This window comes from Tachyglossus aculeatus, chromosome 5, assembly GCF_015852505.1.
Source record: "Tachyglossus aculeatus isolate mTacAcu1 chromosome 5, mTacAcu1.pri, whole genome shotgun sequence".
NCBI lineage: Eukaryota > Metazoa > Chordata > Mammalia > Monotremata > Tachyglossidae > Tachyglossus > Tachyglossus aculeatus.
The window spans coordinates 88,201,062-88,228,839 of record NC_052070.1 but is presented as its reverse complement, the minus strand read 5'-3'; the positions used below and the strand labels follow the sequence as shown (position 1 = coordinate 88,228,839).

The following is a 27,778-nucleotide window of genomic DNA, read 5'->3' as shown; positions in this document are numbered from 1 at the left end:
ACTCCTAAACCCGTGCTCTTTCCAATGAGCCACACTGAGGAACTTTTGTTTCAGAAGCTGGAACAGGTTAGGACCTTTTATGCCCTTGCATGCTAAATGACTTGCATTGTATTTTGCAGACAGGCTTGTAAAGCATGGGTGAGGTTGGTTGTCAAAGACTTTAAGGAGCTGCCTTCTCAACTCTGCCTTTCTCCGAGGCTTGTCCCTACTAGTTGGCCTATATTTCTGCATCTCAAGAACAGGAGAGCGCCAGGTCAAAGGGAGACAGCCAGCCTGACTAGCCCCTTGTCCACGCTGCCACCAAAAATGTGCTGCAGCATCACGAGGGAGAGGCAGGGAAGCAGAAGCGATGGAAGGGTTAATAAGCACTCACTTTGCCATCAGTAACTCCTGAAGAGCCAGCAAGCAGCCACGACTTTAAAATGCCTTTCTCAGAGACACTTCAAAAACATGGGTCGGTGGGATCCTCAAGGGTAGTAGGGAAGGCGTTCCTTGGACAAACCAGGGAAGAAGGGAGGGGGAAGGGAGGACGACTCAAAGGGTGGACTGAATTTCCCTAGTTTCCAGTCTTTCCTGTTTCCTTTTGCCCCGGCATCTGTGGTGTGCCTAATCCAGTTGGAATTTCCTCCCCCACCCGGCTGGCATTCTCGCGGTGCTCTCGTACGCGGGCGACCCAGGGTTCACCGCACAAACTGGCATGGAGGCCAGAGCACTGGAGTCTTGAGCCAGGAACATGTCCGCTGTCGGAAAGAAAGCAGCACTCAACTACATCCACTGAAACGAGTGTCGGATTATTCGCTCGGACATGGCCGGCAGACCTGTTGACTTCTGATTCAGGGTGGCATCAGAATTCAGCTCCGGCTGATGACTTTTGTTGTATTGTAGTCCCCCAAGTGCTTAGTGCAGTGTTCTGCACATAGCAAGTGCTCAATAAATGCCACTGATGACTTGCCTCACAACTCCTTCACCGGCCTGCCTTTAGAGGCTGCACATAATTCCTAGACCTGGTGGTGAAAGTGGAGAAAGGAAGAAGGGAAGATGCCGAAACCCAGTTTTCCGGATCCTCTTAATAGCATGCCAAACATTTAATATGACGCAAATCCCCTTACAGAAACAGAGTTTCCAAAGTGTATCACTTCTAGCACGTCGAGAAGCAACGTAGCACGGTGAAAAGAGCACAGGCCTGGGAGCCGGGGGATCAGGGTTCTAATCCTGGCTCCACTACTTGCCTGCTGGTGACCTTAGAAGAGTCACTTAAAATTCTCTATGCCTCTCTTTCCTTATGTGTAAAATGAGGATTAAATACCAATTGTCACCCCCTAGACTGCAAGCCCCTTGTGGGTCAGGGACTGTCTGACCTGTTGGCCCTCTATCTACTCTAGTGCTTAGTACAGCGCTTGGCACGTAGTAAGTGCTTAAATACCACAATTATCATCATCATCACTGAATGTCTTAGAGGTGCTTCACCCTGGACATACGTTTGAACTGAAGACAGGAGTCTGTGTTTGTCCGTCCTCTGCTGCTGAGTGAACATTTACTTCTGACTTGTTAGGCACATATTGTGGGTAGAACCTTGTTCTAAACACTAGAAGGAAGGTGCTAGGATACCGAATAAGATGATGAGGTCCTTCCCCCCCGGGGACTCCCAATCCTGAGGAAGAAATAACCAGACATTGGAGCAGTATGGAGTCGGAGTACCTGGTTCTAATCCTGTTTCTCCCAATTTGTTTGCTGTGTGATCTTGGGCAGGTCGTTAAACTTCTCCGGGCCTCGGTTCCCTCAACTATAAAATGGGGATTAAATGCCTGTTCTCCCTTACTTAGACAGTGAGTCCAACATGGGACAGGGACTGTGTCTGATCTAATTAACCTGTACTTAACCCCAGGTCTTAGAACAGTGACACATAGTAAGTGCTTAACAAATACTATAAAAAGAAAAAAAAAGTCTGAATTCCTCACTTTTATCAATTAATGGTATTTACTGAGTGCTTACTAACTGCCAAGGAGAGTGTATGGATGAAAGAGAGAGCACTTGGAATTATTTGGGTTAGAGGAAGAGTAACAATAATTATTCTGGTAATAATCCGTGAGTTGAGGGTTTAAAGTGAAAGAAAAAAGCCCACGGGAAAACTAATATTCCTGTAGTTGAAAGACTAATGCAGGAAGCAATTAACTTGGACTCACAGTTTGCAAACTTCTGGATCCAATATACACAAAAGATGTGGAGCTGGGGAAGGGGGATGCAAATTAAAAGTAGATTCACACAATTGGAAAAGAGAGGATGAGGCACATTAGAATCTAATAGGGAAATTCAAAGTCATACCCAATGTCTCTACAGCATTTGAATATTGGCAGGTTAAATAAATAAGGCAAGAACATATAGTCAAAACCAAACCCAGGGGGCCAATTTATCTGCTTAAAACTGATAAATGTTAAGTATCCAAAACAATGTCAAGTTCCAAGTCATCTGGAGTTGAACCAAAAGTAACATCAAACAGGGGCTGCCCTGTCCCAGCTCAAGATCAAGGTCCCCCAAGGGAAAAAATGTATGGCCTTTGATGAACAGAGTGCTTTATTCATAAACATCACCAGTCCTGTGACTGTTTGAGAAGCATAAACCATTCATTTATCTTAAATGCATCCCAGCGCGTGGGGAGTGGAGCGGGACTCTTCATCCCATTTTACAATTGGGAAGCTGGAACATGAAATGAATCTGTGACTGACCTTCAGGTGACAGTAAGTGAAAAAGTCGCCACCTCCCATCTACTAGCATTTCATTCACATCCTTACACTCTACTATCTCCCCTATCAGTAATTTATTTTAATGTCTGCCTTCCCTTTTAGCCACTAAGCTCCTGTGGGCAGGGATCACATCTGCCAACTCTCGTACTGAACTTTCCAAAACGCTGAGTACAGCGTTCTTTCCGCACACAGTAAACACTCAGTAGTAATTACCACTGATTGACTGAGAGCATCAGAGAAGCAGCGTGGCTTAGGGGAAAGAACACAGGCTTGAGAGTCAGAGGTCGTGGGTTCTAATTCCTGCTCCGCCACCTGTCAGCTGTATGACTTTGGGCAAGTCGCTTAACTTCTCTGTGCCTGCATTACCTCATCTGTAAAATAGGGATTAAGACTGTGAGCCCCACCTGGGACAACCTGATAACCTTGTATCTCCCCCAGCGCTTAGAACAGTGCTTAACAAATACCGTCATCATTAATATTTACCAGGGTTAACCTTTATTCCCATAAAGAAGCCAGGCAGCAGCAGACAAGGATCCTTTCGGGTAGCCACCCCTGATTCTGACTCCGGCTGGCCTTCAGGAGCCTTTGCACCCTTCTTTCATGCATCAGTTAGCAAGATCCCTGGGCAAGATCCCAAATTCAAGAGCACCTAAAAGACTGCAGAGGTGAAGCTGGTTTTCTAAGGCTGCTTCCTTGAGAGCGTGCTTCAGTTCCCCTTAAGGAGTGAAATGGAATGGGTTTCCTGCTTGTTACACAACCTACTTTAATGGACTTACCCAACTGACAGGCCTGCCTCTCTCCCTGGAAGGAGGTTTACAGGGCCACAACCTTGCTCCCTCGGCCCAACGATTTTCCTCCAGCAATATCTCTCCCCCTCTAGACTGTGAGCTCGCCGGGAAGCATAAATCATATTATTACTTGTATTTACTGAGCACTTACTGTGTGCAAAGTACTGTACAAAGTGCTTGGGAGAGTTCACTCTAACACCAAACACATTCCCTTGTCCACAACGAGCTCACAGTCTAGAGGGGAAGACATTCCTGGAGGAAAAACGTTGCCAACAAGGCCTACCAAGCAATCCCCACTCTCGGGCTGGCGTGCAAACAAGCTGTCAAGTGGGGGAGGTTACAATTCCCCTGACAGTGCCGTGAAAGGGAAGGTCCGGGGGTGACCAGACCCGTTTTTATTTTATTTTTCTAACTGGGGAGGGGAAGGAGGAGGAGGAAGGTGTAGCGGTTGTAAAACTTCCCTTTTGCAAGATCCATCCCTGCCGCCGCACGTGTTGGTTTAAGCCCTGACCCACCCGTGTTCAATCGGGACCTTTTCCTTTGGCCCCTTAATTATCACACTACTACAGATAATGGTATTTATTATTAAGCACCTACTACGTGCTGAGCACTGTTCTAAGTGCTGGGGTGGATTGGAGGTTGTCCCGCTTGGATGCACATCGCCCCCGCCCCAACAGTAACAATAATAATCATGACGGCACTTGTTAACCGCTTACTATGTGCAAAGCACTGTTCTAAGTGCTGGGAAGGATACAAGGTGACCAGGTTGTCCCACGTGGGGCTCACAGTCTTTGTCCCCATTTTACAGATGAGGGAACTGAGGCCCAGAGAAGTGAAGTGACTTGCCCGAAGTCACACAGCTGACAACTGGGGGAGCCGGGACTTGAACCCATGACCTCTGACTCCCAAGCCTGGGCTCTTTCCACTGAGCCACGCGGGGGGTTGCTGCTGGGCAGTGCCCGTGCCCCGACCGCCTCGGGCAGGGGGCAGGGAGGGGTGCTGGCCCACTTAATAAGAATAGTAATAATAATAATAATGGTATTTGTTAAGCGCTTGCCCATTTTCCAGGTGAGGGAACTGAGGCCCAGAGAAGTGAAGCGACTTGCCCAAAGTTACACAACTGACAAGCAGCGTGGCTTAGTGGAAAGAGTACGGGTTTGGGAATCAGAGGTCATGGGTTCTAATTTCTACTTTGCCGCTTGTCATCTGTGTGACCTTGGGCACTTAACTTCCCTCCTCTGTAAAATGGGGATGACGACTGTGAGCCCCAGGTGGGACAACCTGATGACCTTGTATCCCCCCAGCGCTTAGAACAGTGTTTGGCCCATAGTAAGCACTTAAGAAATACCATTATTGTTATTAACAAATACCATTAAAAAATACCTACATGATGCACTGCTACAGAATCCACTTAACTGTGTGACTTTGGGCAGGTCACTTCTATGTGCCTCAATTCCCTCCTCTGTAAAATGGGGATGAAGACTGTGAGCCCCCCCGGGACAACCTGATGACCCTGTATCCCCCCCCAGCACTTCGAACAATGCTTGCCCATAGTTAGCGCTTAACAAATACCATTATTATTATTATTATTATCACTATTCATGCAATCATCTTTATTGAGCGCTGGACTAAGCGCTTGGGAAGTACAAGTCAGCAACAGATACAGACGGTCCCTTAGAGAAGCAGCGTGGCTCAATGGAAAGAGCCCGGGCTTTGGAGTCAGAGGTCATGGGTTCAAATCCAAGCTCTACCAATTGTCAGCTGTGTGACTTTGGGCAAGCCACTTCACTTCTTTGGGCCTCAGTTCCCTCATCTGTAAAATGGGGATGAAAACTGTGAGCCCCACATGGGACAACCTGATCACCTTGTAACCTCCTCAGCGCTCAGAACGGTGCTTTGCACATAACAAATAGCGCTTAACAAATGCCATCATTATTATTATTATTATTCATGCAATCATCTTTATGGAGCGCTGACTGTGTGCAGAGCGCTGGACTAAGCGCTTGGGATGTTCAAGTCGGCCACAGATAGAGATGGTCCCTTATTATTCATGCAGTCAGTCGTCTCTATTGAACGCTTACTGTGTGCAGAGCGCTGAACTAAGCGCTTGGGAAGAAGCAGCGTGGCTCAGTGGAAAGAGCCCGGGCTTTGGAGTCAGAGATCATGGGTTCTAATCCCGGCTCCGCCAATTGTCAGCTGTGTGACTTTGGGCAAGTCACTTCACTTCTCTGGGCCTCAGTTCCCTCGCCTGTAAAATGGGGATGAAGACTGTGAGCCCCTGGGGGGACAATCTGATCACCTTGTAACCTCCCTAGCGCTTAGAAAAGAGCTTTGTACATAGTCAGCACTTAGAGAAGCAGGGTGGCTAAGTGTAAAAGAGCACGGGCTTTGGAGTCAGAGGTCATGGGTTCAAATCTCAGCTCTGCCAATTGTCAGCTGTGTGACTTTGGGCAAGTCACTTAACTTCTCTGGGCCTCAGTTACCTCATCTGTAAAATGGGGAGTAAGACTGTGAGCCCCCGGGGGAACAACCTGATCACCTTGTAACCTCCCCAGCACTTACAACAGTGCTTTGCACATAGTAAGCACTTAATAAATGCCATTAGTATTATTAACAAATTAATAATTATGATTATCATTATTATTATTATTCACGCAGCCACTAGTGTTCATTGAGCGCTATGTGCAAAGCGCTGGACTAAGCGCTTGGGACATTCAAGTCGGCAACAGATAGAGATGGTCCCTTATTATTCATTCATAGAGTAGCAGTATGGCTCTGTAGAAAGAGCCCGGGCTTTGGAGTCAGAGGTCGTGGGTTCAAATCCCGGCTCTGCCATTGTCAGCTGTGTGACTTTGGGCAAGTCACTTCACTTCTCTGGGCCTCAGTTCCCTCATCTGGAAAATGGGGATGAAGACTGTGAGCCCCACGTGGGACAACCTGATCACCTTGTAACCTCCCCAGCGCTTAGAACGGTGCTTTGCACATAGCCCTTAACAAATACCATCATTATTATAATTCACATAGTCAATCGTCTTTATGGAGCGCTGGACTAAGCGCTTGGGACGTTCAAGTCGGCAACAGACAGAGATGGGCCCTTATTATTAATTCATTTATGCATTCAATCGTCTTTATGGAGCGCCGACTGTGTGCAAAGCACTGGATTAAGCGCTTGGGAAGTTCAAGTTGGCCACATAGAGAGATGGTCCCTTATTATTCATGCATTCAATTGTCTTTATGGAGCGCTGTGTGCACAGCGCTGGACTAAGCGCTTGGGACATTCAAGTTGGCCACAGATAGAGATGGTCCCTGATTATTCATTCATAATAATAATAATAATAATAATAATAATAATGGCATTTATTAAGCGCTTACTACGTGCAAAGCACTGTTCTAAGCGCTGGGGAGGTTACAAGGTGATCACGTTGTCCCACGGGGGGCTCCCAGTCTTAATCCCCATTTTCCAGATGAGGGAACTGAGGCCCAGAGAAGTGAGGTGACTTGCCCAAAGTCACACAGCTGACAAGTGGCGGAGCCGGCATTTGAACCCATGACCTCTGATTCCAAAGCCTGGGCTCTTTCCACTGAGCCACGCTGCTTCTCTCATGCAGTCAACTGTCTTTATGGAGCGCTGGACTAAGCGCTTGAGACGTTCAAGTCGGCCACAGATACAGACGGTCCCTGATTATTCATTCATAATAATAATAATAATAATGGCATTTATTAAGCGCTTACTATGTGCAAAGCACCGTTCTAAGCACTAGGGAGGTTACAAGGTGATCAGATTATCCCACGTGGGGCTCACAGTCTTCATCCCCATTTTCCAGAAGAGGGAACTGAGGCCCAGAGAAGTGACTTGCCCAAAGTCACACAGCTGACAAGTGGCGGAGCCGGGATTTGAACCCATGACCTCTGATTCCAAAGCCCGGGCTCTTTCCACTGAGCCACGCTGCTTCTCTCATGCAGTCAATCGTCTTTATGACTGTGAGCCTTCCATGGGACAACCTGATCACCTTGTAACCTTCCCAGCGCTTAGAACAGTGCTTTGCACATAGTAAGCACTTAATAAATGCCATTATTATTATTTATGGAGTGCTGGACTAAGCGCTTGGGATGTTCAAGTCAGCCACAGAAAGAGACGGTCCCTTATTATTCAAGCAGTCCATCGTCTTTATGGAGCGCTGACTGTGTGCAGAGCGCTGGGCAAGTATATAGAACCGGTCCCTTATTATTCATTGCAGTCAATCATCTTTACAGAGCACTGGGCAAGTATATAGAGCCAGTCCCTTATTAACCATTGCAGTCAATGGTCTTTACGGAGCGCTGGGCAAGTATATAGAGTCAGTCCCTTATTATTCATTGCAGGCAATCGTCTTTACGGAGCACTGGGCAAGTACATAGAGCCAGTCCCTTATTAATCACGCAGTCAATCGTCTTTACGGCGTGCTGACTGTGTGCACAGCGCTGGGCAAGTATATAGAGCCGGTCCCTTATTATTCATTGCAGTCAGTCGTCTTTACGGAGCACTGGGCAAGTAGTACAGTGCTCTGCACACAGTAAGCGCTCAATAAATACGATTGACTGATTGACCGTCTCTATATGTTGCCAACTTGTACTTCCCAAGCGCTTAGTACAGTGCTCTGCACATAGTAAGCGCTCAATAAATGATTGAATGAATGAATGAAAGTATATAGAGCCAGTCCCTTATTATTCACACAGTCAATCGTCTTTACGGAGCGCTGACCGTGTGCAGAGCGCTGGGCAAGTATATAGAGCCGGTCCCTTATTATTCATTGCAATCGTCTTTACGGAGCGCTGGGCAAGTATATAGAGCAAGTCCCTTATTATTCACACAGTCAATCGTCTTTAGGGAGCGCTGGGCAAGTATATAGAGCCAGTCCCTTATTATTCATTGCAGTCAATCGTCTTTACGGAGCACTGACTGTGTACAGAGCGCTGGGCAAGTATATAGAGCCGGTCCCTTATTATTCATTGCGGTCAATGGTCTTTACGGAGCGCTGGGAAAGTATACAGAGCCAGTCCCTTATTAATCATTGCAGTCAATCATCTTTACGGAGCGCTGACTGTGTGCAGAGCGCTGGGCAAGTATATAGAGCCAGTCCCTTATTAGTCATTGCAGTCAATCGTCTTTTAAGGAGAGCTGGGCAAGTATATAGAGCCAGTCCCTTATTATTCACGCAGTCAATCGTCTTTAGGGAGCACTGACTGTGTGCAGAGCGCTGGGCAAGTCTATAGAGCCGGTCCCTTATTACTCATTGCAGTCAATCATCATCAATCGTATTTATTGAGCGCTTACTATGTGCAGAGCGTCTTTTAAGGAGCGCTGGGCAACTATATAGAGCCAGTCCCTTATTAATCACGCAGTCAATCGTCTTTAGGGAGCTCTGACTGTGTGCAGAGCGCTGGGCAAGTATATAGAGCCGGTCCCTTATTAGTCATTGCAGTCAATCGTCTTTACAGAGCGCTGGGCAACTATATAGAGCCAGCCCCTTATTATTCATGGCAGTCAATTGTCTTTTTGGAGCGCTGACTGTGTGCAGAGTGCTGGGCAAGTCTATAGAGCCGGTCCCTTATTAATCATTGCAGTCAATCGTCTTTACTGAGCGTTGAGCAAGTAGTACAGTGCTCTGCACACAGTCAGCGCTCAATAAATACGATTGATTGATTGATTGACCGTCTCTATATGTTGCCAACTTGTACTTCCCAAGCGCTTAGTCCAGTGCTCTGCACACAGTAAGCGTTCAATAAATGATTGAATGAATGAATGAATGAAAGTATATAGAGCCAGTCCCTTATTATTCACGCAGTCAATCGTCTTTAGGGAGCGCTGACTGTGTGCAGAGCGCTGGGCAGGTGTATAGAGCCGGTCCCTTATTAACCATTGCAGTCAATGGTCTTTACGGAGCGCTGGGCAACTATATAGAGCCAGCCCCTTATTATTCATGGCAGTCAATTGTCTTTTTGGAGCTCTGACTGTGTGCAGAGCGCTGGGGAAGTATATAGAGCCGGTCCCTTATTAGTCATTGCGGTCAATCGTCTTTACGGAGCGTTGAGCAAGTAGTACAGTGCTCTGCACACAGTAAGAGCTCAATAAATAGGATTGAATGAATGAATGAAAGTATATAGAGCCAGTCCCTTATTATTCACGCAGTCAATCGTCTTTTTGGAGCGCTGACTGTGTGCAGAGCACTGGGCAAGTCTATAGAGCCTGTCCCTTATTAGTCATTGCAGTCAATCATCATCAATCACATTTATTGAGCGCTTACTACGTGCAGAGCGTCTTTTAAGGAGCGCTGGGCAACTATATAGAGCCAGTCCCTTATTATTCACGCAGTCAATGGTCTTTACGGAGCGCTGACTGTGTGCAGAGCGCTGGGCAACTATATAGAGCCAGCCCCTTTTATTCACGCAGTTATTCGTCTTTAGGGAGCGCTGGGCAACTATATAGAGCCAGCCCCTTTTATTCACACAGTCAATGGTCTTTAGGGAGCGCTGACTGTGTGCAGAGCGCTGGGCAAGTAGATAGAGCCGGTCCCTTATTAGTCATTGCAGTCAATGGTCTTTACAGAGCGCTGGGCAACTATATAGAGCCAGCCCCTTATTATTCATGGCAGTCAATTGTCTTTTTGGAGCGCTGACTGTGTGCAGAGCGTTGGGCAAGTATATAGAGCCGGTCCCTTATTATTCACTGCAGTCAATCATCATCAATCGTATTTATTGAGCGCTTACTATGTGCAGAGCGTCTTTTAAGGAGCGCTGGGCAACTATATAGAGCCAGTCCCTTATTATTCACGCAGTCAGTCGTCTTTTAAGGAGCGCTGGGCAACTATATAGAGCCAGTCCCTTATTATTCACGCAGTCAATCGTCTTTAGGGAGCGCTGGGCACTATATAGAGCCGGTCCCTTATTATTCATTGCAGTCAATCGTCTTTACAGAGCGCTGGGCAACTATATAGAGCCGGCCCCTTTTATTCACGCAGTTAATCGTCTTTAGGGAGCGCTGGGCAAGTATACAGAGGCAGTCCCTTATTAATCACGCAGTCAATGGTCTTTAGGGAGGCGTTGACTGTGTGCAGAGCGCTGGGCAAGTCTAGAGAGCCGGTCCCTTATTAATCATTGCAGTCAATCGTCTTTACGGAGCGTTGAGCAAGTAGTACAGTGCTCTGCACCCAGTAAGAGCTCAATAAATAGGATTGAATGAATGAATGAAAGTATATAGAGCCAGTCCCTTATTATTCACGCAGTCAAACGTCTTTTTGGAGCGCTGACTGTGTGCAGAGCGCTGGGCAACTATATAGAGCCGGTCCCTTATTAATCACTGCAGTCAATCGTCTTTTAAGGAGCGCTGGGCAACTATATAGCGCTTAGAACAGTGCTGTGCACATAGTAAGCGCTCAATAAATACCATTATTATTATTATAGAGAGCCAGTCCCTTATTATTCACGCAGTCAATCGTGTTTAGGGAGCGCTGACTGTGTGCAGAGCACTGGGCAACTATATAGAGCCGGTCCCTTATTATTCATTGCAGTCAATCGTCTTTACAGAGCGCTGGGCAAGTAGTACAGTGCTCTGCACATAGTAAGCGCTCAATAAATGATTGAATGAGTGAATGAGAGTATATAGAGCCAGTCCCTTAATATTCACACAGTCAATCGTCTTTTTGGAGCGCTGACTGTGTGCAGAGCGCTGGGCAACTATATAGAGCCGGTCCCTTATTATTCACGCAGTCAATCGTCTTTTAAGGAGCGCTGGGCAACTATATAGCGCTTAGAACAGTGCTGTGTACATAGTAAGAGCTCAATAAATGCCATTATTATTATTATAGAGAGCCAGTCCCTTATCATTCACGCAGTCAATAGTGTTTAGGGAGCGCTGACTGTGTGCAGAGCGCTGGGCAAGTATATAGAGCCGGTCCCTTATTAGTCACGCAGTCAATCGTCTTTTAAGGTTTGGTTTGGTATGTTTGGTTCTGTTCTCTGTCTCCCCCTTTTAGACTGTGAGCCCACTGTTGGGTAGGGACTGTCTCTATGTGATGCCAATTTGTACTTCCCAAGCGCTTAGTACAGTGCTCTGCACATAGTAAGCGCTCAATAAATACGATTGATTGATTGATTGATTGATTAAGGAGCGCTGGGCAACTATATAGCGCTTAGAACAGTGCTGTGCACATAGTAAGCGCTCAATAAATGCCATTATTATTATTATATAGAGCCAGTCCCTTATTATTCACGCAGTCAATGGTCTTTAGGGAGCGCTGACTGTGTGCAGAGCGCTGGGCAAGTCTATAGAGCCGGTCCCTTATTAGTCATTGCAGTCAGTCGTCTTTTAAGGAGCACTGGGCAACTATATAGCGCTTAGAACAGTGCTGTGCACATAGTAAGCGCTCAATAAATGCCATTATCATTATTATAGAGAGCCAGTCCCTTAGTATTCACGCAGTCAATGGTCTTTAGGGAGGCGTTGACTGTGTGCAGAGCGCTGGGCAAGTACATAGAGCCGGTCCCTTGTTACTCATTGCAGTCAATCGTCTTTTAAGGAGCGCTGGGCAACTATATAGCGCTTAGAACAGTGCTGTGCACATAGTAAGCGCTCAATAAATGCCATTACTATTATTATATAGAGCCAGTCCCTTATTATTCACGCAGTCAATCGTGTTTAGGGAGCGCTGACTGTGTGCAGAGCGCTGGTCAAGTGTATAGAGCCGGTCCCTTATTAGTCATTGCAGTCAATCGTCTTTACAGAGCTCTGGGCAAGTAGTACAGTTCTCTGCACATAGTAAGCGCTCAATAAATGATTGAATGAATGGATGAAAGTATATAGACCCAGTCCCTTAATATTCATGCAGTCAATCGTCTTTTTGGAGCGCTGACTGTGTGCAGAGCGCTGGGCAACTACATAGAGCCGGTCCCTTATTAGTCATTGCAGTCAATCATCATCAATCGCATTTATTGAGTGCTTACTATGTGCAGAGCGTCTTTTAAGGAGCGCTGGGCAACTATATAGAGCCAGGCCCTTATTATTCACGCAGTCAATGGTCTTTAGGGAGCGCTGACTGTGTGCAGAGCGCTGGGCAACTATATAGAGCCGGTCCCTTATTACTCATTGCAGTCAATCGTCTTTACGGAGCACTGGGCAAGTAGTACAGTGCTCTGCACATAGTAAGCGCTCAATAAATGATTGAATGAGTGAATGAGAGTATATAGAGCCAGCCCCTTATTATTCACGCAGTCAATCGTCTTTTTGGAGCGCTGACTGTGTGCAGAGCGCTGGGCAACTATATAGAGCCGGTCCCTTATTAATCATTGCAGTCAATCGTCTTTTAAGGAGCGCTGGGCAACTATATAGAGCCAGTCCCTTATTAATCACGCAGTCAATCGTCTTTAGGGAGCGTTGACTGTGTGCAGAGCGCTGGGCAACTATATAGAGCCGGTCCCTTATTAATCATTGCAGTCAATCGTCTTTACGGAGAGCTGGGCAAGTAGTACAGTGCTCTGCACATAGTAAGCGCTCAATAAGTGATTGAATGAGTGAATGAGAGTATATAGAGCCAGCCCCTTAATATTCACGCAGTCAATCGTCTTTTTGGAGCGCTGACTGTGTGCAGAGCGCTGGGCAAGTCTATAGAGCCGGTCCCTTATTAGTCACGCAGTCAGTCGTCTTTTAAGGAGCGCTGGACAACTATATAGCGCTTAGAACAGTGCTGTGCACATAGTAAGCGCTCAATAAATGCCATTATTATTATTATAGAGAGCCAGTCCCTTATTATTCACGCAGTCAATGGTCTTTAGGGAGGCGTTGACTGTGTGCAGAGCGCTGGGCAAGTGTATAGAGCCGATCCCTTATTAGTCACGCAGTCAATCGTCTTTTAAGGAGCGCTGGGCAACTATATAGCGCTTAGAACAGTGCTGTGCACATAGTAAGCGCTCAATAAATGCCATTATTATTATTATAGAGAGCCAGTCCCTTATTATTCACGCAGTCAATCGTGTTTAGGGAGCGCTGACTGTGTGCAGAGCGCTGGGCAAGTCTATACAGCCGGTCCCTTATTAATCACTGCAGTCAATCGTCTTTTAAGGAGCGCTGGGCAACTATATAGCGCTTAGAACAGTGCTGTACACATAGTAAGCGCTCAATAAATGCCATTATTATTATTATAGAGAGCCAGTCCCTTATTATTCACGCAGTCAATCGTGTTTAGGGAGCGCTGACTGTGTGCAGAGCGCTGGGCAAGTCTATAGAGCCGGTCCCTTATTAGTCACGCAGTCAATCGTCTTTTAAGGAGCGCTGGGCAACTATGTAGCGCTTAGAACAGTGCTGTGCACATAGTAAGCGCTCAATAAATGCCATTATTATTATTATATAGAGCCAGTCCCTTATTATTCACGCAGTCAATGGTCTTTAGGGAGCGCTGACTGTGTGCAGAGCGCTGGGCAAGTCTATAGAGCCGGTCCTTTATTAGTCATTGCAGTCAATCGTCTTTACAGAGCTCTGGGCAAGTAGTACAGTGCTCTGCACATAGTAAGCGCTTAATAAATGATTGAATGAATGAATGAAAGTATATAGACCCAGTCCCTTAATATTCACGCAGTCAATCGTCTTTTTGGAGCGCTGACTGTGTGCAGAGCGCTGGGCAAGTATATAGAGCCGGTCCCTTAGTATTCACGCAGTCAGTCGTCTTTTAAGGAGCGCTGGGCAACTATATAGCGCTTAGAACAGTGCTGTGCACATAGTAAGCGCTCAATAAATGCCATTATTATTATTATATAGAGCCAGTGCCTTATTAATCACGCAGTCAATCGTCTTTTAAGGAGCGCTGGGCAACTATATAGAGCCAGGCCCTTATTATTCACGCAGTCAATGGTCTTTAGGGAGCGCTGACTGTGTGCAGAGCGCTGGGCAACTATATAGAGCCGGTCCCTTATTACTCATTGCAGTCAATCGTCGTTACGGAGCACTGGGCAAGTAGTACAGTGCTCTGCACATAGTAAGCGCTCAATAAGTGATTGAATGAGTGAATGAGAGTATATAGAGCCAGCCCCTTATTATTCACGCAGTCAATCGTCTTTTTGGAGCGCTGACTGTGTGCAGAGCGCTGGGCAACTATATAGAGCCGGTCCCTTATTAATCATTGCAGTCAATCGTCTTTTAAGGAGCGCTGGGCAACTATATAGAGCCAGTCCCTTATTAATCACGCAGTCAATCGTCTTTAGGGAGCGTTGACTGTGTGCAGAGCGCTGGGCAACTATATAGAGCCGGTCCCTTATTAATCATTGCAGTCAATCGTCTTTACGGAGAGCTGGGCAAGTAGTACAGTGCTCTGCACATAGTAAGCGCTCAATAAGTGATTGAATGAGTGAATGAGAGTATATAGAGCCAGCCCCTTATTATTCACGCAGTCAATCGTCTTTTTGGAGCGCTGACTGTGTGCAGAGCGCTGGGCAACTATATAGAGCCGGTCCCTTATTAATCATTGCAGTCAATCGTCTTTTAAGGAGCGCTGGGCAACTATATAGAGCCAGTCCCTTATTAATCACGCAGTCAATCGTCTTTAGGGAGCGCTGGGCACTATATAGAGCCGGTCCCTTATTAATCATTGCAGTCAATCGTCTTTACGGAGAGCTGGGCAAGTAGTACAGTGCTCTGCACATAGTAAGCGCTCAATAAATGACTGAGTGAATGAAAGTATATAGAGCCAGTCCCTTAATATTCACTCAGTCAATCATCTTTTTGGAGCGCTGACCGTGTGCAGAGCGCTGGGCAAGTCTATAGAGCCGGTCCCTTATTATTCACGCAGTCAGTCGTCTTTTAAGGAGCGCTGGGCAACTATATAGCGCTTAGAACAGTGCTGTGCACATAGTAAGCGCTCAATAAATGCCATTATTATTATTATAGAGAGCCAGTCCCTTATTATTCACACAGTCAATCATCTTTTAAGGAGCGCTGGGCAACTCTATAGAGCCAGTCCCTTAGTATTCACGCAGTCAATGGTCTTTAGGGAGGCGTTGACTGTGTGCAGAGCGCTGGGCAAGTCTATAGAGCCGGTCCCTTATTAACCATTGCAGTCAATCGTCTTTACGGAGCATGGGCAAGTAGTACAGTGCTCTGCACATAGTAAGCGCTTAATAAATGACTGAATGAATGAATGAAAGTATATTGAGCCAGTCCCTTATAATTCACGCAGTCAATCGTCTTTTTGGAGCGCTGACCGTGTGCAGAGCGCTGGGCAATTATATAGAGCCGGTCCCTTATTAGTCACGCAGTCAATCGTCTTTTAAGGAGCGCTGGGCAACTATATAGAGCCAGGCCCTTATTATTCACGCAGTCAATGGTCTTTAGGGAGCGCTGACTGTGTGCAGAGCGCTGGGCAACTATATAGAGCCGGTCCCTTATTACTCATTGCAGTCAATCGTCGTTACGGAGCACTGGGCAAGTAGTACAGTGCTCTGCACATAGTAAGCGCTCAATAAGTGATTGAATGAGTGAATGAGAGTATATAGAGCCAGCCCCTTATTATTCACGCAGTCAATCGTCTTTTTGGAGCGCTGACTGTGTGCAGAGCGCTGGGCAACTATATAGAGCCGGTCCCTTATTAATCATTGCAGTCAATCGTCTTTTAAGGAGCGCTGGGCAACTATATAGAGCCAGTCCCTTATTAATCACGCAGTCAATCGTCTTTAGGGAGCGTTGACTGTGTGCAGAGCGCTGGGCAACTATATAGAGCCGGTCCCTTATTAATCATTGCAGTCAATCGTCTTTACGGAGAGCTGGGCAAGTAGTACAGTGCTCTGCACATAGTAAGCGCTCAATAAGTGATTGAATGAGTGAATGAGAGTATATAGAGCCAGCCCCTTATTATTCACGCAGTCAATCGTCTTTTTGGAGCGCTGACTGTGTGCAGAGCGCTGGGCAACTATATAGAGCCGGTCCCTTATTAATCATTGCAGTCAATCGTCTTTTAAGGAGCGCTGGGCAACTATATAGAGCCAGTCCCTTATTAATCACGCAGTCAATCGTCTTTAGGGAGCGCTGGGCACTATATAGAGCCGGTCCCTTATTAATCATTGCAGTCAATCGTCTTTACGGAGAGCTGGGCAAGTAGTACAGTGCTCTGCACATAGTAAGCGCTCAATAAATGACTGAGTGAATGAAAGTATATAGAGCCAGTCCCTTAATATTCACTCAGTCAATCATCTTTTTGGAGCGCTGACCGTGTGCAGAGCGCTGGGCAAGTCTATAGAGCCGGTCCCTTATTATTCACGCAGTCAGTCGTCTTTTAAGGAGCGCTGGGCAACTATATAGCGCTTAGAACAGTGCTGTGCACATAGTAAGCGCTCAATAAATGCCATTATTATTATTATAGAGAGCCAGTCCCTTATTATTCACGCAGTCAATCATCTTTTAAGGAGCGCTGGGCAACTCTATAGAGCCAGTCCCTTAGTATTCACGCAGTCAATGGTCTTTAGGGAGGCGTTGACTGTGTGCAGAGCGCTGGGCAAGTCTATAGAGCCGGTCCCTTATTAACCATTGCAGTCAATCGTCTTTACGGAGCATGGGCAAGTAGTACAGTGCTCTGCACATAGTAAGCGCTTAATAAATGACTGAATGAATGAATGAAAGTATATTGAGCCAGTCCCTTATAATTCACGCAGTCAATCGTCTTTTTGGAGCGCTGACCGTGTGCAGAGCGCTGGGCAATTATATAGAGCCGGTCCCTTATTAGTCACGCAGTCAATCGTCTTTTAAGGAGCGCTGGGCAACTATATAGAGCCAGCCCCTTATTATTCATGGCAGTCAATTGTCTTTTTGGAGCGCTGACTGTGTGCAGAGCGTTAGGCAAGTCTATAGAGCCGGTCCCTTATTAGTCATTGCAGTCAATCATCATCAATCGTATTTATTGAGCGCTTACTATGTGCAGAGCGTCTTTTAAGGAGCGCTGGGCAACTATATAGAGCCAGTCCCTTATTATTCACGCAGTCAATCGTCTTTTAAGGAGCGCTGGGCAACTATATAGAGCCGGTCCCTTATTATTCACGCAGTCAATCGTCTTTACAGAGCGCTGGGCAACTATATAGAGCCAGCCCCTGGGCAACTATATAGAGCCAGCCCCTTTTATTCACGCAGTCAATCATCTTTTAAGGAGCGCTGGGCAACTATATAGAGCCAGTCCCTTATTAATCACGCAGTCAATCGTCTTTAGGGAGGCGTTGACTGTGTGCAGAGCGCTGGGCAAGTGTATAGAGCCGGTCCCTTGTTAGTCACGCAGTCAATCGTCTTTAGGGAGCGCTGGGCAACTATATAGCGCTTAGAACAGTGCTGTGCACATAGTAAGCGCTCAATAAATGCCATTATTATTATTATAGAGAGCCAGTCCCTTATTATTCACGCAGTCAATGGTCTTTAGGGAGGCGTTGACTGTGTGCAGAGCGCTGGGCAAGTGTATAGAGCCGATCCCTTATTAGTCACGCAGTCAATCGTCTTTTAAGGAGCGCTGGGCAACTATATAGCGCTTAGAACAGTGCTGTGCACATAGTAAGCGCTCAATAAATGCCATTATTATTATTATATAGAGCCAGTCCCTTATTATTCACGCAGTCAATGGTCTTTAGGGAGCGCTGACTGTGTGCAGAGCGCTGGGCAAGTCTATAGAGCCGGTCCCTTATTAGTCATTGCAGTCAGTCGTCTTTTAAGGAGCGCTGGGCAACTATATAGCGCTTAGAACAGTGCTGTGCACATAGTAAGCGCTCAATAAATGCCATTATCATTATTATAGAGAGCCAGTCCCTTAGTATTCACGCAGTCAATGGTCTTTAGGGAGGCGTTGACTGTGTGCAGAGCGCTGGGCAAGTACATAGAGCCGGTCCCTTGTTACTCATTGCAGTCAATCGTCTTTTAAGGAGCGCTGGGCAACTATATAGCGCTTAGAACAGTGCTGTGCACATAGTAAGCGCTCAATAAATGCCATTACTATTATTATATAGAGCCAGTCCCTTATTATTCACGCAGTCAATCGTGTTTAGGGAGCGCTGACTGTGTGCAGAGCGCTGGTCAAGTGTATAGAGCCGGTCCCTTATTAGTCATTGCAGTCAATCGTCTTTACAGAGCTCTGGGCAAGTAGTACAGTGCTCTGCACATAGTAAGCGCTCAATAAATGATTGAATGAATGGATGAAAGTATATAGACCCAGTCCCTTAATATTCATGCAGTCAATCGTCTTTTTGGAGCGCTGACTGTGTGCAGAGCGCTGGGCAACTACATAGAGCCGGTCCCTTATTAGTCATTGCAGTCAATCATCATCAATCGCATTTATTGAGCGCTTACTATGTGCAGAGCGTCTTTTAAGGAGCGCTGGGCAACTATATAGAGCCAGGCCCTTATTATTCACGCAGTCAATGGTCTTTAGGGAGCGCTGACTGTGTGCAGAGCGCTGGGCAACTATATAGAGCCGGTCCCTTATTACTCATTGCAGTCAATCGTCTTTACGGAGCACTGGGCAAGTAGTACAGTGCTCTGCACATAGTAAGCGCTCAATAAATGATTGAATGAGTGAATGAGAGTATATAGAGCCAGCCCCTTATTATTCACGCAGTCAATCGTCTTTTTGGAGCGCTGACTGTGTGCAGAGCGCTGGGCAACTATATAGAGCCGGTCCCTTATTAATCACGCAGTCAATCGTCTTTAGGGAGCGTTGACTGTGTGCAGAGCGCTGGGCAACTATATAGAGCCGGTCCCTTATTAATCATTGCAGTCAATCGTCTTTACGGAGAGCTGGGCAAGTAGTACAGTGCTCTGCACATAGTAAGCGCTCAATAAGTGATTGAATGAGTGAATGAGAGTATATAGAGCCAGTCCCTTAATATTCACGCAGTCAATCGTCTTTTTGGAGCGCTGACTGTGTGCAGAGCGCTGGGCAAGTCTATAGAGCCGGTCCCTTATTAGTCACGCAGTCAGTCGTCTTTTAAGGAGCGCTGGACAACTATATAGCGCTTAGAACAGTGCTGTGCACATAGTAAGCGCTCAATAAATGCCATTATTATTATTATAGAGAGCCAGTCCCTTATTATTCACGCAGTCAATGGTCTTTAGGGAGGCGTTGACTGTGTGCAGAGCGCTGGGCAAGTGTATAGAGCCGATCCCTTATTAGTCACGCAGTCAATCGTCTTTTAAGGAGCGCTGGGCAACTATATAGCGCTTAGAACAGTGCTGTGCACATAGTAAGCGCTCAATAAATGCCATTATTATTATTATAGAGAGCCAGTCCCTTATTATTCACGCAGTCAATCGTGTTTAGGGAGCGCTGACTGTGTGCAGAGCGCTGGGCAAGTCTATACAGCCGGTCCCTTATTAATCACTGCAGTCAATCGTCTTTTAAGGAGCGCTGGGCAACTATATAGCGCTTAGAACAGTGCTGTACACATAGTAAGCGCTCAATAAATGCCATTATTATTATTATAGAGAGCCAGTCCCTTATTATTCACGCAGTCAATCGTGTTTAGGGAGCGCTGACTGTGTGCAGAGCGCTGGGCAAGTCTATAGAGCCGGTCCCTTATTAGTCACGCAGTCAATCGTCTTTTAAGGAGCGCTGGGCAACTATGTAGCGCTTAGAACAGTGCTGTGCACATAGTAAGCGCTCAATAAATGCCATTATTATTATTATATAGAGCCAGTCCCTTATTATTCACGCAGTCAATGGTCTTTAGGGAGCGCTGACTGTGTGCAGAGCGCTGGGCAAGTCTATAGAGCCGGTCCCTTATTATTCAAGCAGTCAGTCGTCTTTTAAGGAGCGCTGGGCAACTATATAGAGCCAGTCCCTTATTATTCACGCAGTCAATCGTCTTTAGGGAGGCGTTGACTGCGTGCAGAGCGCTGGGCAAGTCTATAGAGCCGATCCCTTATTAGTCACGCAGTCAATCGTCTTTTAAGGAGCGCTGGGCAACTATATAGCGCTTAGAACAGTGCTGTGCACATAGTAAGCGCTCAATAAATGCCATTATTATAATTATATAGAGCCAGTCCCTTATTATTCACGCAGTCAATGGTCTTTAGGGAGCGCTGACTGTGTGCAGAGCGCTGGGCAAGTCTATAGAGCCGGTCCCTTATTATTCACGCAGTCAGTCGTCTTTTAAGGAGCGCTGGGCAACTATATAGCGCTTAGAACAGTGCTGTGCACATAGTAAGCGCTCAATAAATGCCATTATTATTATTATAGAGAGCCAGTCCCTTATTATTCACGCAGTCAATCGTGTTTAGGGAGCGCTGACTGTGTGCAGGGCGCTGGGCAACTATATAGAGCCGGTCCCTTATTAGTCATTGCAGTCAATCGTCTTTACAGAGCGCTGGGCAAGTAGTACAGTGCTCTGCACATAGTAAGCGCTCAATAAATGATTGAATGAGTGAATGAGAGTATATAGAGCCAGTCCCTTAATATTCACACAGTCAATCGTCTTTTTGGAGCGCTGACTGTGTGCAGAGCGCTGGGCAACTATATAGAGCCGGTCCCTTATTAGTCATTGCAGTCAGTCGTCTTTACGGAGAGCTGGGCAAGTAGTACAGTGCTCTGCACATAGTAAGCGCTCAATAAGTGATTGAATGAGTGAATGAGAGTATATAGAGCCAGTCCCTTAATATTCACGCAGTCAATCGTCTTTTTGGAGCGCTGACTGTGTGCAGAGCGCTGGGCAAGTGTATAGAGCCGGTCCCTTATTAGTCACGCAGTCAGTCGTCTTTTAAGGAGCGCTGGGCAACTATATAGCGCTTAGAACGGTGCTGTGCACATAGTAAGCGCTCAATAAATGCCATTATTATTATTATAGAGAGCCAGTCCCTTATTATTCACGCAGTCAATGGTCTTTAGGGAGGCGTTGACTGTGTGCAGAGCGCTGGGCAAGTGTATAGAGCCGATCCCTTATTAGTCACGCAGTCAATCGTCTTTTAAGGAGCGCTGGGCAACTATATAGCGCTTAGAACAGTGCTGTGCACATAGTAAGCGCTCAATAAATGCCATTATTATTATTATAGAGAGCCAGTCCCTTATTATTCACGCAGTCAATCATCTTTTAAGGAGCGCTGGGCAACTCTATAGAGCCAGTCCCTTATTATTCACGCAGTCAATGGTCTTTAGGGAGCGCTGACTGTGTGCAGAGCGCTGGGCAAGTGTATAGAGCCGATCCCTTATTAGTCACGCAGTCAATCGTCTTTTAAGGAGCGCTGGGCAACTATATAGCGCTTAGAACAGTGCTGTGCACATAGTAAGCGCTCAATAAATGCCATTATTATTATTATAGAGAGCCAGTCCCTTATTATTCACGCAGTCAATCATCTTTTAAGGAGCGCTGGGCAACTCTATAGAGCCAGTCCCTTATTATTCACGCAGTCAATGGTCTTTATGGAGCGCTGACTGTGTGCAGAGCGCTGGGCAAGTCTATAGAGCCGGTCCCTTATTATTCACGCAGTCAGTCGTCTTTTAAGGAGCGCTGGGCAACTATATAGCGCTTAGAACAGTGCTGTGCACATAGTAAGCGCTCAATAAATGCCATTATTATTATTATAGAGAGCCAGTGCCTTATTAATCACGCAGTCAATCGTCTTTTAAGGAGCGCTGGGCAACTCTATAGAGCCAGTCCCTTAGTATTCACGCAGTCAATGGTCTTTAGGGAGGCGTTGACTGTGTGCAGAGCGCTGGGCAAGTCTATAGAGCCGGTCCCTTATTAACCATTGCAGTCAATCGTCTTTACGGAGCATGGGCAAGTAGTACAGTGCTCTGCACATAGTAAGCGCTTAATAAATGACTGAATGAATGAATGAAAGTATATTGAGCCAGTCCCTTATAATTCACGCAGTCAATCGTCTTTTTGGAGCGCTGACCGTGTGCAGAGCGCTGGGCAATTATATAGAGCCGGTCCCTTATTAGTCACGCAGTCAATCGTCTTTTAAGGAGCGCTGGGCAACTATATAGAGCCAGCCCCTTATTATTCATGGCAGTCAATTGTCTTTTTGGAGCGCTGACTGTGTGCAGAGCGTTGGGCAAGTATATAGAGCCGGTCCCTTATTAGTCATTGCAGTCAATCATCATCAATCGTATTTATTGAGCGCTTACTATGTGCAGAGCGTCTTTTAAGGAGCGCTGGGCAACTATATAGAGGCCAGTCCCTTATTATTCACGCAGTCAATCATCTTTAGGGAGCGCTGGGCACTATATAGAGCCGGTCCCTTATTATTCATTGCAGTCAATCGTCTTTACAGAGCGCTGGGCAACTATATAGAGCCAGCCCCTGGGCAACTATATAGAGCCAGCCCCTTTTATTCACGCAGTCAATCATCTTTTAAGGAGCGCTGGGCAACTATATAGAGCCAGTCCCTTATTAATCACGCAGTCAATGGTCTTTAGGGAGGCGTTGACTGTGTGCAGAGCGCTGGGCAAGTGTATAGAGCCGGTCCCTTGTTAGTCACGCAGTCAATCGTCTTTTAAGGAGCGCTGGGCAACTATATAGCGCTTAGAACAGTGCTGTGCACATAGTAAGCGCTCAATAAATGCCATTATTATTATTATAGAGAGCCAGTCCCTTATTAATCACGCAGTCAATGGTCTTTATGGAGCGCTGACTGTGTGCAGAGCGCTGGGCAAGTCTATAGAGCCGGTCCCTTATTAGTCACGCAGTCAATCGTCTTTAGGGAGCGCTGGGCAACTATATAGCGCTTAGAACAGTGCTGTGCACATAGTAAGCGCTCAATAAATGCCATTATTATAATTATATAGAGCCAGTCCCTTATTATTCACGCAGTCAATCGTGTTTAGGGAGCGCTGACTGTGTGCAGAGCGCTGGGCAAGTCTATAGAGCCGATCCCTTATTAGTCACGCAGTCAATCGTCTTTTAAGGAGCGCTGGGCAACTATATAGCGCTTAGAACAGTGCTGTGCACATAGTAAGCGCTCAATAAATGCCATTATTATTATTATAGAGAGCCAGTCCCTTATTATTCACGCAGTCAATCGTGTTTAGGGAGCGCTGACTGTGTGCAGGGCGCTGGGCAACTATATAGAGCCGGTCCCTTATTAGTCATTGCAGTCAATCGTCTTTACAGAGCGCTGGGCAAGTAGTACAGTGCTCTGCACATAGTAAGCGCTCAATAAATGATTGAATGAGTGAATGAGAGTATATAGAGCCAGTCCCTTAATATTCACACAGTCAATCGTCTTTTTGGAGCGCTGACTGTGTGCAGAGCGCTGGGCAACTATATAGAGCCGGTCCCTTATTAGTCATTGCAGTCAGTCGTCTTTACGGAGAGCTGGGCAAGTAGTACAGTGCTCTGCACATAGTAAGCGCTCAATAAGTGATTGAATGAGTGAATGAGAGTATATAGAGCCAGTCCCTTAATATTCACGCAGTCAATCGTCTTTTTGGAGCGCTGACTGTGTGCAGAGCGCTGGGCAAGTGTATAGAGCCGGTCCCTTATTAGTCACGCAGTCAGTCGTCTTTTAAGGAGCGCTGGGCAACTATATAGCGCTTAGAACAGTGCTGTGCACATAGTAAGCGCTCAATAAATGCCATTATTATTATTATAGAGAGCCAGTCCCTTATTATTCACGCAGTCAATGGTCTTTAGGGAGGCGTTGACTGTGTGCAGAGCGCTGGGCAAGTGTATAGAGCCGGTCCCTTATTAACCACTGCAGTCAATGGTCTTTTCAGGAGCCCCGGGCCCCAGCTCACCTTGACGGAGTCCACGGGGTACATGACGGTGTGCTCCAGGATGCCCGCCACCGCTCCGGCCGTCATGTGGGTGGACAGGGAGGCGCTGGGCGGCAGCGCCTCGTAGTCCTCGGGCGGGGCCGGGGCCGGGGCTCCGTCCCCGACCGGCCGCAGCCCCCCGGCCTGCCCGCGCCGCAGCTCCATTCGGGCGCCCACTGACACCACCACGACGCCGGCGGCGGCCACAGGGGGCGGGCTGGGGGTGGGGGCGCGCGTGCGCGTGCGCGGAGCACCTTCCCCCTCTCAAAGCGCCCCCCCCGCCGCCGCCGCCTCATTGGCGGAGCGCTGCGCGAGGCCCCGCCCCCTCTGTGTGACGTCACCTCCCCCGCCCCGTTGCCATCAATCAATCAATCGATCGTCTTTATTGGGCGCTCAGCGGGTGCGGAGCAATCAATCAATCAATCAATCAATCAATCGTATTTATTGAGCGCTTACTATGTGCAGAGCACTGTACTAAGCGCTTGGGAAGTACAAATTGGCATCACATAGAGACAGTCCCTACCCAACAGTGGGCTCACAGTCTAAAAGGGGGAGACAGAGAACAGAACCAAACATACCAACAAAATAAAATAAGTAGGATAGAAATGTACAAGTAAAATAAATAAATAAATAAATAAATAAATAGAGTCATGAATATGTACAACCATATATACATATATACAGGTGCTGTGGGGAAGGGAAGGAGGTAAGGCGGGGGGATGGAGAGGGGGACGAGGGGGAGAGGAAAGAAGGGGCTCAGTCTGGGAAGGCCTCCTGGAGGAGGTGAGCTCTCAGCAGGGCCTTGAAGGGAGGAAGAGAGCTAGCTTGGCGGAGGGGCAGAGGGAGGGCATTCCAGGCCCGGGGGTTGACGTGGGCCGGGGGTCGATGGCGGGACAGGCGAGAGCGAGGAGCACCGGACTAAGCGCTTGGGAAGTCCAAATTGGCAACATCTAGAGACGGTCATCATCCTCAATCGTCTTTATTGAGCGCTTACTATGTGCAGAGCACTGGACTAAGCGCTGGGGAAGTACAAGTCGGCAACATAGAGAGACAGGCCCTACCCAACAGCGGGCTCACAGTCTAAAAGGGGGAAATAATAATAATAATAATAATGGCATTTATTAAGCGCTTACTATGTGCAAAGCACTGTTCTAAGCGCTGGGGAGGTTACAAGGTGATCGGGTTGTTCCGCGGGGGGCTCACGGTCTTCATCCCCATTTTCCAGATGAGGGAACTGAGGGACAGAGATGGCATTTATTAAGCGCTTACTAGGTGCAAAGCACTGTTCTAAGCGCTGGGGAGGTTGCAAGGTGATCGGGTTGTCCCCCGGGGGGCTCACGGTCTTCATCCCCATTTTCCAGATGAGGGAACTGAGGCCCAGGGAAGCGAAGTGACTGGCCCCGAGTCGCCCAGCTGACCAGTGGCGGAGCCGGGACTTGAACCCGTGACCTCTGACTCCAAAGCCCGGGCTCTTTTCCGCTAGAGCCAATCATCGTCAATCAATCAATCAATCGTATGTATTGAGCGCTGACTGTGTGCAGAGCACTGTACTAAGCGCTTGGGAAGTACAAGTCGGCAACATATAGAGACAGTCCCTACCCGACAGTGGGCTCACAGTCTAAAAGGGGGAGGCAGAGAACAAAACCAAACATACTAACAAAATAAAATCAATAGAATAGATAGGTACGAATAAAATAAATAAATAAATAAATAGAGTAATAAATGTGTACAAACATAGATACATATATACAGGTGCTGTGGGGAAGGGAAGGAGGTAAGAAGGGGGTGGAGAGGGGGACGAGGGGGAGAGGAAGGGGCTCAGTCTGGGAAGGCCTCCTGGAGGAGGTGAGCTCTCAGTAGGGCCTTGAAGGGAGGAATCAATCAATCGTCTTTATTGAGCGCTCACTGGGTGCGGAGCGCTGTACTAAGCGCTTGGGAAGTCCAAGTCGGCACCATAGAGAGACAGTCAATCAATCAATCGTCTTTATTGAGCGCTTACTGGGTGCGGAGCACTGTACTAAGCGCTTGGGAAGTCCAAGTCGGCAACATAGAGAGACAGTCAATCAATTGATCGTATTTAGTGAGCGCTTACCGGGTGCAGAGCACTGGACTAAGCGCTTGGGAAGTCCAAGTCAGCAACATAGAGAGACAGTCAATCAATCAATCGTATTTATTGAGCGCTCACTGGGTGCGGAGCACTGTACTAAGCGCTTGCGAAGTACAAGCTGTTAACATCCTTCCTCTCCCCCTCGTCCCCCCTCCATCCCCCCCTTCTTACCTCCTTCCCTTCCCCACAGCACCTGTATATATGTATATATGTTTGTACATATTTATTACTCCATTTATTTTACCTGTACATATCTATTCTATTTATTTTATTTTGTTAGTGTGTTTGGTTTTGTTCTCTGTCTTCTCATTTTAGACTGTGAGCCCACTGTTGGGTAGGGACCGTCTCTATATGTTGCCAACTTGGACTTCCCAAGCACTTAGTACAGTGCTCTGCACATAGTAAGCGCCCAATAAATATGATTGATGATGATGATGATGACTAAGCGCTTGGGAAGTCCAAGTCGGCAACATAGAGAGACAGTCAATCAGTCAATCGTATTTATTGAGCACTTACTGGGTGCAGAGCACTGGACTAAGCGCTTGGGAAGTACAAGCTGGTAACATCCTTCCTCTCCCCCTCGTCCCCCTCTCCATCCCCCCATCTTACCTCCTTCCCTTCCCCACAGCACCTGTATATATGTATATATGTATATATGTTTGTACATATTTATTTTATTTCGTTAATATGTTTGGTTTTGTTCGTCTCCCCCTTCTAGACTGTGAGCCCGCTGTTGGGTAGGGACCGTCTCTCTATGTTGCGTGCTTAGTCCGGTGCTCTGCACATAGTAAGCGCTCAATAAATACTATTGATGATTTATTTATTTTACTTGTACATATCTATTCTATTTATTTTATTTTGTTAGTATGTTTGGTTTTGTTCTCTGTCTCCCCCTTTTAGACTGTGAGCCCACTGTTGGGTAGGGACTGTCTCTATATGTTGCCAACTTGTACTTCCCAAGCGCTTAGTCCAGTGCAGTAAGCTCTCAATACAATTGATGATGATGATGATGATGAGATGATGATACAGTCCCTACCCAACGGTGGGCTCACAGTCTAGAAGCAATCATCATCAATCAATCAATCGTCTTTATTGAGCGCTTACTGGGTGCAGAGCACTGGACTAAGCGCGCAACATAGAGAGACGGTCCCTACCCAACAGCGGGCTCACAGTCTAGAAGGGGGAGACGGAGAACAAAACCAAACATACTCACAGAATAAAATAAACAGAATAGATATGTACAAGTAAAATAAATAAATAAATAAATAGAGTGAGAAATATGTACAAACATATATACAGGTGTATATATACATATGTAGACGTATATATACATATATACAGGTGTATATACAGGTATACATATATACAATCGATCAATTGTATTTATTGAGCGCTGACTGT

At 46.8% G+C, this 27,778-nt stretch overlaps 1 protein-coding gene across 1 annotated transcript in view; it reads right to left on the bottom strand.

Annotated features, from left to right (window-relative positions):
• SLC25A37 (solute carrier family 25 member 37) overlaps positions 1-24,402 on the bottom strand; it is a 57,497-nt gene extending 33,095 nt beyond the window's left edge. Inside the window, exon 1 of the mRNA XM_038746346.1 lies at positions 24,253-24,402. Coding sequence (XP_038602274.1) covers positions 24,253-24,318 — 66 coding nt within the window. The 5' untranslated portion in view covers positions 24,319-24,402. The remainder of the gene's footprint in view (positions 1-24,252) is intronic.
• Positions 24,403-27,778: the final 3,376 nt, after the last annotated feature.